Source organism: Rhinopithecus roxellana, chromosome 9 (assembly GCF_007565055.1).
Source record: "Rhinopithecus roxellana isolate Shanxi Qingling chromosome 9, ASM756505v1, whole genome shotgun sequence".
NCBI lineage: Eukaryota > Metazoa > Chordata > Mammalia > Primates > Cercopithecidae > Rhinopithecus > Rhinopithecus roxellana.
In genome coordinates, this window is record NC_044557.1 from 38,585,432 (window position 1) to 38,602,862 (window position 17,431).

The 17,431-nt window shown below is 41.0% G+C and overlaps 1 protein-coding gene across 3 annotated transcripts in view; it reads left to right on the forward strand.

Annotated features, from left to right (window-relative positions):
- The window catches only part of DNAJC5B (DnaJ heat shock protein family (Hsp40) member C5 beta), a 119,537-nt gene that overhangs the window by 62,348 nt on the left and 39,758 nt on the right, over window positions 1-17,431 (forward strand). For all 3 annotated transcript variants that reach the window (XM_030938004.1, XM_030938006.1, XM_030938005.1), the window contains one exon: window positions 4,712-4,847. In XM_030938004.1, coding sequence (XP_030793864.1) covers window positions 4,729-4,847 — 119 coding nt within the window. In that variant the 5' untranslated portion in view covers window positions 4,712-4,728. The remainder of the gene's footprint in view (window positions 1-4,711; window positions 4,848-17,431) is intronic.

Sequence of the window (17,431 nt, forward strand, 5' to 3'; positions counted from 1 at the left end):
CTCCGGATGGCGCACAAACTCTGGATGTCTATTATTTTATGAAGGGAAACAGTTATCCTTGGAAGAAGATCACTTGTGTCAATGTGACCAATTCATGTCCTCCTTGTGGGTGGATCTCAGGGCAAGACAAATCATCATCACATGCCAATTTATTCATTTACCAGGAGACAGAAGTGTCCCTGAGACCAGTGAGAAGAACTGAATCCATGTGACCGGTGCATTCTCTTCCTTGAGGAAGATTTGTGTAGGATGCCAGATAGTAGCCAGGAGACTTGTCAGCATGGAGTTAGATGAGTCCAGTGTTTAACAACGAGGGCTGAAATTGCTGGATGGGCTTTTCTCAAGAGCAACTGCCTGGCCAATGGGGCCTGAGTCCCTTCCCGCCTTCCTTGCAATAGCGCTTGGATGGCCCAGCCAGCATTGGCCTCCACATTTGTTTTTCTCTGCCTGTCCGTGTCTGCTCATCCTTCTGAATAACCAACACAAGAAGAACCTGACACTGTCAGTTACAGTTATGCAGTTAATCAGGTTCTATCAGGTCTTGCAGGCCCATGAGCCATTTATCTCTTTAAGATGATTTTATAAGACAGCTTTTTTCCTGATCCAGCATGCACTGATCTCCCATTTTAACTCTAGAAAACAGTTTTATTTATCTTATTCCTAAGCTTTTGGGGGTGCCTCTCTGATGCCCCCAAGTACTGATAACAGGATTAAATGATACAACATATGAAAGTTGTTTTTCTGGTGCATAGGAGGGGCTCAGTAAAGACTAATTCCCTGTTTTCCTTCCCTTTCATGCAATATGACAGCTCTTAAGACTTTTATGGAACATAGCCCTGTGCTATGTCACTTGCATTTCAAAGATTAATAGAAAATCGGATTCCAGCCCCTGAGGAGCTCAGAGTATGGTGGTGCAGAGATATTTAAGTGAATAATGTTTTGTTGAGCGTAAAAACCCTGTTGTTGCCAGGCCCATTGGCTGTGGGAATAAATGTGGCCTTCCTGGTATTCATTTATTCATTTTGCTGTGCTGCTAGACCTCACCTGTACAAATACAGGGCCCCATCTCCTGCAAAATCCTCCCAAAGATGTGCCAGTGCTCAGGGAGATTAGTGTCCACCCTTCATCCCCATTTTCTCCTTTAGCATTAGTCCACACCATGCCCATTTTAAAATTTGAATCAATGATGCTTTCTTAACCCCAGCTAAAGTATATACAAAGCAACCGGAAGGCCCCCCACACCCCACCACCCAGCTGCCCACCCTCACTCTTCCTGCCCCTTGCTGGTACTGAGTCTTTCCTACATTGTGATTCTGGAGCTTCCAAACACCCCAAATATTTCTGAGTATCCCTAGCGGGTATTGCAAATGCTTTCTGAAATGACTCTTGGCCTTCTGTGACCAGCCCTTCTCCTATCAGGCCTGATAGGAGGGAAGGAAGGGGCAGGGGCAGGAAGGAAGGGGCGGGGGAAGGGGCAGGCAGCAGTGTCCCCTGACTTTCTGCCACGTTCTCTGTTGCTACTTTCTTTGTAGAAAAATGCTGGCCCAGCCTGGCCTGGGTGCTGCCTCTCCCTATGAAATGGTTTCAGAGTTGCAAATCGTTGTTCCCTTTAGTCTTTACAGAGTGCTCATGCAAACATCTCTTCAGTCTCTAAGTTATCCCCAAGAGGAGCTCAAAAACACATTCTTGGGTAGGGCAGGGGACCAGTGGGCATCATCTAGTCTAGACTCCCCTCATCTTCTCTCTGAGCTAGATCCCAGTCAAAATTTCCTCCCTCCTCTTTCAGCCCCCAAACCCAGAAGTCCTACTTCATGTTGATTTATGCAAATAGATTACCAAGAGAGTCACTGGCCACCAAGGCCATACGGATCTGAGGTTAGACTTAGATAGAAGGGCTGAAATAGAAAAATATGAACCAAGTTCTACAGAAGCAAGTGGTAGTATTGCTTTCAGTTCAGGCTTCACTATTTCTGCGAGGCCATCCCTCCCACTCTCACTCAAGTTAAGCACTTGCTCTTGAATCACCCCACGGACATTTGCCTGATACCTAATATGTGCCAAGCACAAAGCGAGGCCTCTAATGGCATGGTTCCCAAGCAGAATCCTGTCCTCTAGGAGATCCCTCCTCTGTTTGATCTCTATACTTGGAACTTCTCTGACTCTGAACACTAGTTTCATTTTTGGCTTATACATTTGGATCCCATATTAGTCTGCAACCTCTCTGAAGACCTAACCCACACTTTAGGCTTCTGAATAAATACAGTCATCTGAATAACAACATTTTGGTCAACGTCAGACTACATATACAATGGTGGTCCCGGAAGATTGTAATGGAGTTGAAGAATTACTATTGCCTAGTGACATTGTAGCTGTCATAATGTAGTGTGACACATGACTCGTGTCTGTGGCAGTACTGGTGTAAACAAACCTACTGCATTGCCCGTTATATAAAAGTGTACAGTCATGACCTAGGCCTTCACATTCACTCATCCCGCACTCACTGACTCATCCAGAACAACTTCCAGTCCTTTGAGCTCCATTTATGGCAAATGCCCTATACAGATGTACCAATTTTTATCTTTTATACTACATTTTTACTGTACCTTTTCTGTGTTTAGGTGTTAAAAAGTTGACTACAATATTCAGTACAGTAACACACTGTACAGGTTTGTAGTCTAGGAGCAATAGGCTATACCATATAGCCTTGGTGTGTAGTAGGTGCTCCTATCTAGGTTTGTGTAAATACACTCTGTGATGTTCACACGATGACAAAATCCCCTAAGGATGCATTTCTTGGAACATAGCCTCATTGTCAAGCGGTGCATGACTATAATTGAATTGTCGGCTGTGGGTGTTATCATAATCCGTGTAGTAGATTATCTTCAGTAAACTGCATATCTCTTTCCTGGATTAGTGACAGCAAGATCCAAGTAGGAAGCAATCAAAGTGAGTGAGTCATAGAGCACGGTGCTCACAAGCATGAAAATTATGCTTCTCTGTGCCTTGTTAAAATTGATTTTACAACTATCTGTTGATTTATGGGAGTCATGACATCTCTCTTATTTTATGACATAGATGATGAAGAGGAAATACATTTTCCCCTCAAATTGAAACTATCAAAATGGTTTCTTTTGGATGTTGCATATAGAGAAAAATCGATAAAGCAGACATAACTCTTCTTATCTGTACTAGAAATGTCAACACAACACATTTGAATCTGTTGGGTTTGAATATCTTAGTTTATCACTATTATTTTCCCAAAGTATTCTTTCCCAAGTACCCAGAAGCCACATTCAACTTAAAGGCAGAGTAGGTGCAGTGATTTAAGAAACTTCCACAATAGTTAGTCTGGCTTGGCGATGCTCAGGGAGCTGCCACTGGTATTTAATTGAGAGAGTGTAACAGCACTTAGGAGTCCTGGTTGATAGTGACCAAAACCTAGCTGAAACACAACTTGAAAACAAGAAAAAAACAAGAAAAAAATATGTGTGTACATTTGTACATGGAGAGGAATTTTATTGGCCCAATTCAAGGAAGGGTTGATAGACAAACTGTTGTAGGGTAAGAGTTGCAGGTGGACCCGAGAACAACCGGAGCCAGGAACTGAACCCCACTGAGGCTCTCACTCTCTTTCACCGTCTCTTAATTCAGGCCAGCCACCAATATTCAAATGTTCAATTGTATAGGTTTCACCATCTGAGAGATTGTTCTATGTTTTTAAAATGTTAGGGAAGGATTCTAATTGGTCTGACTTGGGTTAGGTACTTCCACCTGGTGGACTAATGGAGATTGGGTAAGACTGAGGCAGGTGTCAGGAAAAGCACAAGTTGCAGTGGGGAACCTATGCACTCCCCAGGAAAAGAAAAATTAAATGGCAAATAGGAAAATTATCTACTACTATGATCTCTGGCCAGAACACCCCAAAAGGCATTTGTTAAGATGGCCTAGATGGCCTCTAACTCTGTATTCTGTAGTCCTAGGATTTGAATTATTATGTTGATTTGTTTATTTATTTGACAAACAAAAATTGTGTGTATTTATGGTGTACAGTGTGATGTTTTGCCTTATGTGTACATACATGATGGAATGGTTAAGATAAGCTAATTAGCAAACACATTAGCTCATTTCTCTTTTTGTTGTGTGGTGAGAACACTTAAAATCAACTCTCCTAGCTATTTTCACATACATATATAATATATTGTTATTGACTATTGTCATCAAGTTGTGCAACAGATTTCTTGAACTTATTCCTCCTTTTTAACTGAAATTTAGCATAATTTGGACAACATCCCCCAGCCACTGCTTGCCCCATATCCACCACTTCCGTTGCTGGCTAAATTTGGAAAATATATGAAAAAGAAGTTAAACAAATTCCAGAAAAAACAAAAGACCAAAAAACTCTACATTTGCCTGGCCTGTGAGGATTGATTCTCAACAATTCTGAATTCACTGGGTGTTTAGATGACATTTTGCTTCTATTTAACCGTGTGGACAAAGCCCTGTTCCATTTGCATGGTTGCCTGTATTCTTTAACACCCTGATTCAGAGCTCTGCTTTTGGCTCTCCTAACCCTTTTCTCCCCTCTTTTTGCAGTTGGCACACAACTATTCTTCAGATTGTCATTTTACAAAAGGTCAAAAATGAGCTGTCTTCCCCTTTAGAGAGTGGGAAGTAGTGTGCATAACCTTCATGGCTATTTTCTCTCCTTTAGTTTTGCAGCCTTAGAAAATGGCATGTAACGTACCTAACCAAAGACAGCGGACTCTGTCAACAACAGGAGAAGCTCTATACGAAATTCTTGGTCTGCATAAGGGAGCATCAAATGAAGAAATTAAGAAAACCTACAGGTACAGAGTTCAATGGTGACTTTTCTTGTGCTACTAGTGATAGTTATTTTGTGACTGGTAGGTGCCTCCATTAAAGACATAAGCTTCTTGCTAAGACCGGGTAATCCAAATTTTAGATCTAATGTTCCCTGTTCTACAACATAGGAGTGAGGAATGGACAGGCATGGCATTGATTTTATGAAAGAACTCACTGATGGTGCTGGGCCTTAGGAAAGGGCAGCCTATGTCTTAGACCTGCAGTGAGAGAGAGAGAGAGAGAGAGAGAAATGAGTGAACCGACCACTATCAGTTCATTTTTTTTTTAATTTCTTTGACAGTCTCACTCTGTCGCCCAGGCTGGAGTGCAGTGGCTCAATCTTGGCTTACTCCAACCTCCGCCTCTCGGGTTCAAGCAATTATCTGCCTCAGCATCCCAGGTAGCTGGGATTACAGACACGTGCTACGATGCCCAGCTAATTTTTTTTTTTTTTTATAGAGACGGGGTTTCACCATGTTGGCCAGGCTGGTCTTGAACTCCTGACCTCAGGTGATTTGCCCACCTCGGCCTCCCAAAGTGCTGGGATTACCGGCATGAGCCACCACGCCCTGCCAACCACTGTCATTTAACCCATCTGATATGGCATCACTGAGTCAGGTAGAGGAATTTTTTTAATAAAAGGAGTTTGGTGGAATGCTGTATTCATAAGCCACATTTCTCAAGCCCTTACTTTTGAGCTTTTATAGTCTAGTTCCAAGCTCGTTATTTTTGGAAAACTTTGAAATGTCTTTTTAAGTATCCAAGGAATAAAAAAGTATTGAGGGAGAAATGCCACTACTACAACCCAAACATATGAGGGAAGCTGTAAAATTAAAGTCGAAGGGACAAATCCCCAACTCAAAACACACAAAAATCATCTGCTTCTACACCAAAGTCTAGAAAGGCCTATCAGTGACAGAAGAAACACTGGTTCAGGGCTTCCTACTCCAGGAGATATTCTGCACTGGTGCTGTAGTATGTCAGTCCTCCAAGAATTCCATGATGAGTTTAATGAATTTCTCAAAATTCTGATATTTGTCCCACCTGTAAGGCATGTAGCCTGTCCGATACTTGTCTTGACAATGTTTTGGGACCTCATAGGGCATTTTGAGGTATTTAACTGTCTTTTGGCTAGTTGGAGGAAGAAAGATGTGTGGACTTTAACCACCTTCTGGACAAGGCAGCTGCTTTCAGAGAGAGAAAATCTTTCCAGGAGAGTGTTTGTTTGTTTGCTTGTTTGTTTAGAGATAGGGCATCAATTTTGTCACCCAGGCTGGAGTGCAGTGGTCTGATCACAGCTCCCTGCAGCCTCGAACCCCTGGGCTCAAGCAATCCTCCCACCTCAGCCTCCTGAGTAGCTAGGACTTCAGGCTAGCTACTCAGGCTATCAAGACCACCAGGCCTGGCTAATTTTTTGAAATTAAATCGTTTTTTAAAAAATGGGATCTTGCTTTGTTGTCCAGGCTGGTCTTGAACCCCTGGCTTCAAGTAATCCTCCCACTTTGGCCTCCCAAAGTGCCAGAAGAGCCTTGACAGTTTCACATTGAAGCCTAAATTTGCTAAGACTCATGTTCTTTCTTACATATAGTTTTAAGTAGATGAAACAACCAGAAACTTTTGACTTGTGATACTCTACCGTGAAGGACATGGTGATAACAGAAATAGTGGAATAATCTGTGCTTGTAAACATTTAAGATACACCTGTGGGTTTTGGTGACTGATGATTAAACTGTTTTCCAACTTGCAAAAAAAAAGTTGAGTACAAAACTAATTTGCTTATTGTAGAGAATTTGCAAATTACCAAAAAAGAAGGCAATAACATTTATCCATAATCCTACCTCTAGTAATAATTATCATTAATATTTTGTTTCTTTCCAGTCTTTTTTTTTCTATCTAGAAAAGACATTTACAAATCAGGTTGTATTAGTCTATATTCTTCAACTACCTCTTTTTTATTTGTTTTTTTGTTTGTTTGTTTGTTTTTTTCTGAGATGGAGTTTCACTCTTGTTGCCCAGGCTGGAGTGTAATGGCACGATCTCGACTCACCACAACGTCCACCTCCCCGGTTCAAGTGATTCTCCTGCCTCAGCCTCCTGAATAGCTGGGAATACAGGTGCCTGTCACCATGCCTGGCTGATTTTGTATTTTTAGTAGAGATGGGTTTTCTCCATGTTGGTCAGGCTGGTCTCGAACTCCCGACCTCAGGTGATCCTCCCACCTTGGCCTCCCAAAGTGCTGGGATTACAGGCGTGAGCCACTGCACCTGGACTACTACTTTTTTTTTTTTTTTTTTTTTAAACAAGGTCTTATCATGAAAATATCTTGATGTTACTAAATAGTCTGATTTTTAATGGCGTTAGCCTACAGTTATTCTGTAATTTATTTAGTCACATTGCAAGTTGTTATTGAACATGTAAGTTCTTTTACTTATTCCTTATACTTAATGTACATATATTATAATGCATATTTTCAATTACTTATTTTCTTATGAGGTAAAAAGCTATGCCTTTACGGGAAAAAAAGAATCAAAGTATAAGTAAATTTTCAGATTTTAATCAGTTACTTCTTGATTTAGTCTTGAATTAGGTTTTTTTAACCTATGTGCTTTTTCCTACTGTACAGAAGTTTAAAATTAGACAAATTTGTTAGTCATTTCCTTTATGACTTTTGTTTTACCAATTATGGTTAAAAGACCTCTTGCAATTACAGCACTATAAAAATATTCACCTTATCTTCTTCTAGCACATTTATGATTTTGCTTTGACACTAAATATTGATCCAATTGAGGTTTATTTTGGCATATTTCATATGCTAAAATATGAAAAAGGAATGAGGTCAAATTCCAGATCTAATTTTTTTCCAAATCCTTAGCCCACTAATACTTATTGAGTCTCTATATTTATCTATTAATGGGAAATTCTCTGGGTTTGGATTGGAACCTTCACCATTGGCAAACTGTAGGACTGAAATGCCTTTGAGAAGCATGTTTTGAAGAAGAAATGACAATGGTGCGAACTGTAATTTGGAACCAAATAGTTACATGAAAATGGTAGAGTCTGATCAAAGTGAATATCAACCTTCTAGTTTATATTTCCCTTAAGGTGCTAGGGAGAGAAAAGTCTTTGCATTTCCATTTTGCCCTAGACCTATCCAAAGGAGTGTGCCTGGGAGCTGCCCACACCTGTTGGTGGACGTCCTTGGCTGAAGATCACTGAATTTGACTGAAGGCTTCAGGCTGGGACATTGTGCTGGGTGAGGGGAGGTGGGAGGGAATGCCATAATTGCATTGTCAGTTAACTGATTTTTGTAATAACTACAAAACTGCTCCCCAAAACGGGGAGGGAAAAAAGTGACATCCAACTTCCTTGTAATTTTTAAAATCCACTTTACTTTAAAAATGTGACTCTTAATTGTCTTTATTAATTTTGTAAGCTAAAATTTCAGGTCATATGTTAATTAAGGCATTAATTATGCTGAGTTGTTTGCAAATTTAACAATTACAACATAAAGTCTATTCATGCAATTAGTGTCTTGCTATTAATTTTGTTTTAATGTCATACAAATATTATTTTTTCAGGTGATTAGGGTACTAGTATGCTGCCAAAAGCATCTACTTCTCCCTAAATTACATATTTGTATTCTGCAAGTTATTCAAAATGTATGAGCAAGCTGGAAATCCACTGAGAATATGATTCTTATATTGTGGGATCTGGATCAAAGCAGTCACAATATAGTGAAATTAAAATCAGTGAAATTTAATAAAATTACCAACTGTTGAATCCATACACAACTTGGCCACTGTTACAATATTTGGCTGTGCTCTTGAAAACAAGGCTGAGTTAGAAGACTTCTTTCTTCTTTTGCATTTTATTTTTAAAAAGATAATCTTTCATTTTATTAAAATGAAAACAGGTATATAAAAAAGTCTTTCTCTTACCTTATATTCCCCAAATCACTTCCCCGGGGAAGCAATATTATCAATTCTTTGTGTACCCTTCTAGAGAGATCTTATGTCTGAATAAGCATATATAGGCCGGGCACGGTGGCTCACACCTGCAATCCCAGAACTTTGAGAGGCCAAGGCAGGTGGATCACTTGAGGTCAGGAGTTTGAGACCAGCCTGGCCAACATGGCAAAACCCCATCTCTACTAAAAATATAAAAATTAGCTGGGCATGGTGATGCATGCCTGTAATCCCAGCTACTCAGGAGGCTGAGGCAAGAGAATCACTTGAACCTGGGAGGCAGAGGTTGCAGTGAGCCGAGAGCCGAGATCATGCTGCTGTACTTCAGCCTGGGCAACAGAGTGAGACTGTGTCTCGGAATAAATAAATAAGCATATATACAGAACTTCCAGTCTAAGCAAGATGGTGTAAACTTTTCTCTCCCTGCTAAGCGCGACAGAGTGAGACTGTGTCTCGGAATAAATAAATAAGTATATATACAGAACTTCCAGTCTAAGCAAGATGGTGTAAACTTTTCTCTCCCTGCTAAGCACAACTAAAAACCTTGGAAATAACACAAGAGACAACCAAAAGAGAACTCTGAAAGGTAGAAAGAGGAAGGTTAATTGGTCAGAAATCCCAGGTCATAGCAGCAGGGCATTTTATAATCCCCTCCACCCCAACCCAACAAAAGATAACCCAGGCCCAGCTTTTCCCAATACCCAATCTAGCAAGAGAAGGCATCCAGTTAGCCTTATTCTTCTTCCAAATTGAACAGAAGTCCTGCCAACAACATTAGACAAGCCCCACAGAAACAGCAAGCGGCACCAACTGAGAGCCCTCCATCAACGTCTTGCCGGGGAAGTGCTCTCTTTTCCCACCACCAGTCTAGGACTCCTCTCTCTCACCTAGAGACCCCACTTGGCAGAGGACATTAGTAAGGGGGATTCCACCACAAGCACCCAGCCCAGGAATGCTTTTGTCCCCACAGGCTGGAGACTCCCTTCCTTCAACTAAAGGCACCTGGTTCCTCAGCTACTACCAACAAGGAGTGTTGGGAGCCTCAGAAGCAGGAGACAAACCAAACAAACCGAAGAAGCACCATAAAGACTCTGAAAAGTAGATTGTTATTGGAACCACTCACAAAAGTAGGCTAGCACCTGCATGCTAAACCTAAAGAAGGGGACTGCCTGCTAAAGTAAAACAATTTAAATAGAAACCAGAATCTCCCAACATGATAGCCAAAATATACAGATACAAACAAAATCACCCATCCTACAACGAAGCGAGAAAATCATAAATTGAATAAGAAAAGAAAATCAGCTAACTCCTGTGCTGAGATGAACCAGATGTTGGAACTATCTGAAAAGCATTTTAAAGTAACCATCATAAAATAATTCAACAAGTAATGACAAATTCTCTTGAAGCAAGTAAAAAAATGGAAATTCCTAGTGAAGAAATAGGAGTTACAAAAAAGAACCAAATGGAAACTACAGAACCAAAAAAAAAAAAAAAAAAACAAAACAAAACATAAATAATAAAACTAACTGGATAAGATTAATAGTACAGTGGAGATGACAGAGAATAGAAATTGAGGACAGATCAATAGAATATGCCCGATCTGAACAACTGATAAGCAATAAACTGAAAACAGAGTCTCAGAAACCTGTGGGGCAATAACAAAGACCCAACATTTATAGCATTGCCGTCCTAGAAGGAGAGGAGTGAAACAATGGGACTAAAAGAGTACTCAGAGAAGTAATGGCTGGAAATTGCCCACATTTGGCAAAAGATAGAAACCTACAGACTCAAGAGGCTGAGAGAACTCCAACAGGATAAACCCAAAGCAATCCATGACAAGAACATTATAATTAAACTTCTGAAAGCTAAAGACAAAGAAAAAAATGTGAAAGCAGTCAGGGAGAAACAATGCATGGCCAAACACCCATTTGAATGGCAGCGTATTTCTCGACTAAAGCAACAGAAGCCTGAAGAAAGTGACAAAACATTTTTCAAGTGATGAAAGAGAAGAACTGTCAGCAGAAAATTCTGTATCTGGTGAAACTATATTTCAGGAGTGAAGGGGAAATACATTCTCACATAAAGGGAATCTAAAAGAATTTGTCACTAGTAGATCTCCTCTTAAAGAATAGCTAAAGGAAGTTCTTCAAAAGAAAGGAAATGATAAAGGAAGGAATCTTAGATGATCAGGAAGAAGGAAAGAACAAGGGAGAAAGCAGAAATATGGATAAATACAAAAGACTATCCTTTTTCTAGTGAGTTTTCATGTATGATGATTGGGACAAAATTTATAATACCATGTGACACTCAAAACAATGATATTTAAAAATGGGAGGATAAAGGAGCCAAAGTGGGAGTAAGGTTTGCACCTTCACTCAAACTGATATCAATAGATTGTGATGTCACACACGCATACACATATATAATACCCAGTCACTGGGAAACCCACACAAAATGACACATTCCAATACACCACAAATAAATCAACGTGGAATCCTAAAAATGTTCAAATAACCCACAGGAAGACAAGAAAAAAGAACAAGAAAAATGAGAAACAATGAAACAAACAGAAAATTTAAAATCTATTTCAACAGCCTACCATCTCCCCAATTGTCCAAGTCCCATTATCTAAAACTTGTAGCCTTAAACCCTCACATAATAATTATATTGTGTAAACAGCCTAAGCATATATGTTATATTTTCCTTTCTTCTACACATGGTGGTGTGTTCTCCCTCCTAGCTTGTACTTTGTATTTTCTTAACAATATATCTTAAAGATAATTCCAAGGAATGATCAGTTCATGAAAGGATTTCTCATTCTTTTCATATTACCATGTAGTATTCCATGACATGGATGTCCCATGGCTTAATTAGTTTCCTATTGATAGATATTTAGGTTGTTTCCCATCAAGGCTGTCTTTTTAAAACCAAATTTTCACTTCTAGGAGAGGGAAACCCCATAGTCCAGAAAGGTAGATAGAAGTGGGGAAAGGGAAACAATCTTGGTTCCTGATCCCTTTTCAGTATTTGCATGTCCTGATCCCAGATTCCTGGAGCAAGAATCTCATGGATCCAGCCAGATCAGATGCACATTCATGTCTAACTAGCTCTGATTCAGGGAATCACAACTTCCCACTATCACTTAGCAAGGAAGTGCGATCCAACTTTTGCCGGAAGGGAAAGGGACAGTGTTCTCTAAAATAAAGGGGACAAAGTTGGGAAAGAAATTATCAGTATCTCCAGTTCTTCATTCTTTTACAGAATTAACTATAAACAGCAGCCTCAAAGACCTGTCTCAGTCCCTTCCATGTCTATTTGTAGATCTTTATCATAGAGTCTTCCTGTGAATAAAGCACTTTTTCCTATGTCATCTGAAACTCAACCATATGTCATTAGTCAGCTGATAAAATGGAGTCCCCGGCTACCTCAAAGGACAGCTGGGAAAGGTGACAAGAAGAAGGCTTTTACTGTGCCAATCCATCAGGTATTGAAGTTCTTGCCTTATTGACATTTTGTGAAGAGAAATGAGATCATTTTTTTTTCAAGGGATGCCAAGCTCTTTGTGGCAAAGCACAGTGAAAATACCAGGTACTATTGTGAATGAATAAATATCCAAGTCTAAAATTATCCTGCCCTTTGGTGCTGCTGTTCCAAAACCATTTATCTAGCATGAGATGAATTTGTGATCCAAGTCAAAAGTGACATATCACAGGGTGAAACTCATGGTATGGTGTCATCCAGGGCCTTCATTATGGAATAAATCTGCCTTTAGTATTGCAGATCATAATCATCCCAAAGGGATTGAAGTCTAAGGCTCATTTAATCCAATTTTATCATTGCTAGATCATGTCACTTAATCTGACCAGCATTTGCATGAGATAAGCAAATATTTTACCCTCTTCTCCCACTGCCTAAAAGTCTTAAGTCTCCCCCTTATCATGCTGTCTGAAGGATACTTATTTGAGTTAATCTTTTAAAATTCAGATAGACCTAGAATGATGGAGGTTATCCATCATTCATACATTTGCCTGAACTTTAAACTGACATGTTTTGCCTTTCCACCTAATTTAGATATTGCTCCAAGAGCCAACAGGAATTTTGAGTTAGAAAGCTAGTGAAGGAAGTGAGGAGAAGGGGGAGTCACTAGTGGACGGTGGGATGATTGAACAATTGGGGAGATGGGAGACTGCTGAAATAAGGAACTCAAAGACTGCTCTCTATATAACCTCAATACTCAGGCTCAAGACCCTTTCAAGTGACTTGAGAACTTGGGTTCACTGCAGAGTCTCTGCCATCCTTCTTCTAGGAGTCTCCTCTGAGGAAGTCTTCCAGGGCCTGGGAGCCAGTTCATCTCCATGTAGTGGCATTGTCCACCAAGCCATGTTGCCACCCTATAGCTGATGCTGCTTTGCCATTTGCTGTGCTGGCATGCCCACGGTCACTGCTAGACACAGCCCTGGGTGCTAGACTCTGCTGCTACAGCTCCCCTGCCACTTAGCTGCACCTCCCTGCCAGGCATGGTAGGCGCAGCTGGTGCTCCTTGCCAGCTACTCAGTCCCCAAATCCTCTGACCGCTCCTTCAGGCCCAGAAGCCTTTTCTGCTGTTTACCTTGAGAGCCGAGGGAGCACCAAAGCCTGCTGGGCTGTACCTCTGGCAGGGATGAGGCTGGGCATAGGGGATGGCTCCCTCCCTCCTCTTTGTGATATGATCTGTTAGAGCCCCGTGTGAGTTCAAAGCATGGTAGAAAAGCTCCTTCCAGTTTTCCTTGTAGCTCTCTTTTTCTCTAAGACCCAGACACATGCTCAGGGGGTGAGCCAGACACTAGCAGTAGTATCGTTCTGCTTAGACTCTCAATCTTATCCAACAGTGCCCCCTGCTCCTGTGTCAAGGTCTTCACACCTGGCTCTTTCTTTCCTAAGAGGCATTCTTTTCCAGGAGATTCTACAGTTCCCTCCTCAACCTAAGAGAGGTTTGTGTCAGTCTGTCCCACTGGTTCTTTAGATGTACCCAGCTGGGGCTGCCACAGTCATGGCTTGGATTCCTTTCTGGAAGCCTCTTCAGCTCTGTGGAACTTCTGGGAGGCCACTGCTACCAGTTTTCCAAACACATCCTGATGTGCCCTAACCCCGAGCAGTGAACAATGGGCGATAATGACTCAAAGAGCAGCCCTACCATATTCCTGCAGCAAGGCCACCTGATTCTGTGTTGAAACAGGTAAATAAAATGTGTCATCTTACTGTTTGTTGCTTAGCAAGTACTGTGTGTGTATGATTAGATTTCCTGTTTTCTTGTTGGCACATAAAGGACCTTCACTCCAAAGTCGTTAGATTGTTAATCCACACTGCTACCTAACGATAGCAGAAGCCAAGAAGGCTGATCAGAGCACGTAGCAACTACCAGTATATCTACAGTCTCTGACACTATCAATGGCTTTATACCAGCAAGTCTTGTTCATTATTCAACGAATATGTATTGAGCACTGCCTCGGTGTTGGCCACTGTCCTAGGTACTGAGAAAATAGCAGTGAACAAAACAGACCAAATTCCTGCTTCCTTAAACCTGTTCTAAATAGGGCCAGGGGAAGGGGGAGGCTTAATAATGAACAAATAAGTAAGACACACAGCATATCAGATGTTGCTAAATGCTGTGAAGAAAAGCAGAAGAGGGTAGGGAGTGTTAGGAGTGTGCTGGAAGTTCCACATTCTCTTTGAGATGTTCACATAAACACTAAAATCACTCAACTGAAATGTATCCTAAATATAATGTAGCAGTTAAGAGCACAGGATATTTCTGAGTATGGTGGTACTTGCCTATAGTCCTAGCTACTCAGGAGGCTGAGGTGGGAGGGTCTCTTGAGCCCAGGAGTTTGAGGCTGTAGTATGCTATGACTGAGCCTGTGAATAGCAACTGCACTCCAGCCTGGGCAACACAGCAAGATCCCATATCTAAAAAAGAGTGCAAGATATTCGGAAAGACCTGAATTCAACTCACTTTTCTCAGCCTCATTCTCTTCATAAGTAAAGTGCAGATAATGATCCGATCTCAGAGGATTGTGGAGGATTACATGAGATGATGCATGCAAAATGTTTAGCCAAAGTCTGGCGCATGGGTACTGGGTGCTACAAAGGATACACAAGAGTCTGAGAACCAACCCTACAGAATGGCAGTTTCCAAACTCAGCTAGGGCATGGGTGCAGGGTGGTGTGCCAAGAAGTGTGAGTATGTGAATGAGAGGAATGGATACAGAATGTGTGTGTGTGTGTGTATGTAGAGGATATTTAGATTATGTGACATTTAGATTGCATTGAATACATTTAAAAGAATGTTACAACTGTTTTATTTTAACATGCTGATGTTTATAATATGCTGAAAATTACATTCTTTCCATCTGTTTAATCTTATAAAGAATTTTAGATACCAAGTTAAAAATGTTGAAGGGACACAATTTCTCATTATTAGTTTAAGAGGTGTGTAAGCAAAAAGAATTTAACTGTGGGTGGGGAGGACAAAAGAAACCCAAACATCCCACCCAGAGTGATGACAAGGAGGCATTCAGGTGGCTTCGGGGAGTGGCGGCCTGCGGGGCCACAGCCAAGCACCTTCCTGGGGCCTTTCATTTGCTCCCTGGCCCCGTGTGCTGTCCCAGCAGAGCACTGCAGCCTCACAGACAGTAATTCCCTTGCTGCTTTTCTGCCTCTCCCACTCCATCAGTTCCTTGAGGGCAGACACTGTGCCTGGTCTCTCATTGTACTTCCAGCCCTAGCACCATGCTAGCATTTGCTGAATGCAAAAAGGAATTAGACAATATAGAATGCCTGTTTTCTCCCTGATGGTAATCTCAGCTTCTTCAGGACCATTTCTCAAATAATTAGTTTGGTCACTTTGCTGAACAGGGAGTTATTTACTGACCCAGTAAACAGAGGAGGGGCGGATCAGCAAGGAAAGATACTAGTTTCCATTTGGGAGCCAGAGAAGTTTTGTATGATTCCGGGACCTTCAAGTGAAAAGTAGTTAGGGGATGAGAAAAGGAAAACTGTAAAAAACAGCCAGGTTTGCAATTTAGATAATGTACCTTCAGTGTTTAAAATCTCATTTGTAACATAAACATTGGTTTTTATTTACACCAATACGTACATTTTTGAAGTGGACTAGAAACAAGATTAAGATGCCCCAAAATGAGGCTGACTGGTTTCTCTGGCATGCTGGGTGCAAGAGCTAACAAAATGCTGCGTAAGAAAACACACGAAGATCTAGCTCTTCCCTGGCTTTTTAGAGAGCCACAAAATTGGAGTGAGGCTGGGTGTGGTGGCTCTTGCCTGTAATCCCGGTAATTTAGCAGGCTGAAGTGGGAAGATCAATTGAGCCCAGGAATTTGAGGCTGTAGTGAGCTATGATCATGCCACTGCACTCCAGCTTGGGTGACAGAGCAAGACTTCTCTCTAAACAAAACAAAACCCCAATTAGAGATCAACTTATAGACAGGCATGGTGGCATGTGCCTGTGGTCCTAGCTATTTGGGAGGCTGAGGTGGGAGGATCTCTTGAGCCCAGGAGTTTGAGGCTGCAGTGAGCCATGATTGCACCACTGCACTCCAGCCTATGCGGCAGAGTGAGACCCAGACTCTTAACAAAAAAAAAAAAAAAAAAAAAAAAAAAAATCAAAGTGAACTACTTTGCACATTAGCACTTGGGTCTCTGTGCCTCATGGGTAAGCTTAATTTCTCCTTGTTGACAAGGTACCAAGTATTCTGATTCACATGACAGCAGAAGACTCGGCTGACTCTTCTTTTTCATTTGACTTTACATGGAACTTTCTAGAAATTATCTTCCAATTCTGCAGAAATGAGTTGCCTCAGTGTAGTCCAAAGTGAGGCAAATTCTGTTTTCAAAAGAAGCGGAAAAGAGTGTTATTTCCATAATGATCTGTGGCAACCCCAATCTGTGGTGCTTTTGCCCATCTTTATTAGCAATTACAGGTGAAAACAGAGGCTGCTTATGAATTAAGTGTAAATGTCAGGGGAATGCATAGTTAATAGAAGAATTGTAAATATTTACAAGGCAGATTGATGATTCAAGCTCACAAGATTAATTGACATTAATCTCTATCAAGCACTAATTTGTTTCCTGAGTTCTAAAATCTTCCACTGAAAAGAAGAGTATGTGAGGCCATACTCACAGCCCACTTGGAACAGTTGTCTTCCGGTGGCCTGCATAACCTCCCTTCTCCCTCGTCAAGTCTTTCACTTGATCGGGCCTCTTAGTTCTTCAAACAGTGCCAACCTCAGTCATTCCTGGGTGCTGGAATCATTACGATCCATATCTTTTTACTCATTCACTCAATATCTATTTAGTGTTGGATAATTCTTTATATTATACTATGAGAGATGAATATACATATATATATTCATTGTATTCATTAATATGAACCCTATGCTCAAGTTCATCTATCCCACTCACTATACTCTCCCTTGTTTTGCTTGTCTTTGAGACATACCTTTTCAACCTTATTAAATTTTACTCTATGTAGTAAACTCTAAATTTACTGGCTCCAGTTTACATGGTTGTGCAATCTTCTCCAGCAATGCTGGTCAGCACAGAAACAG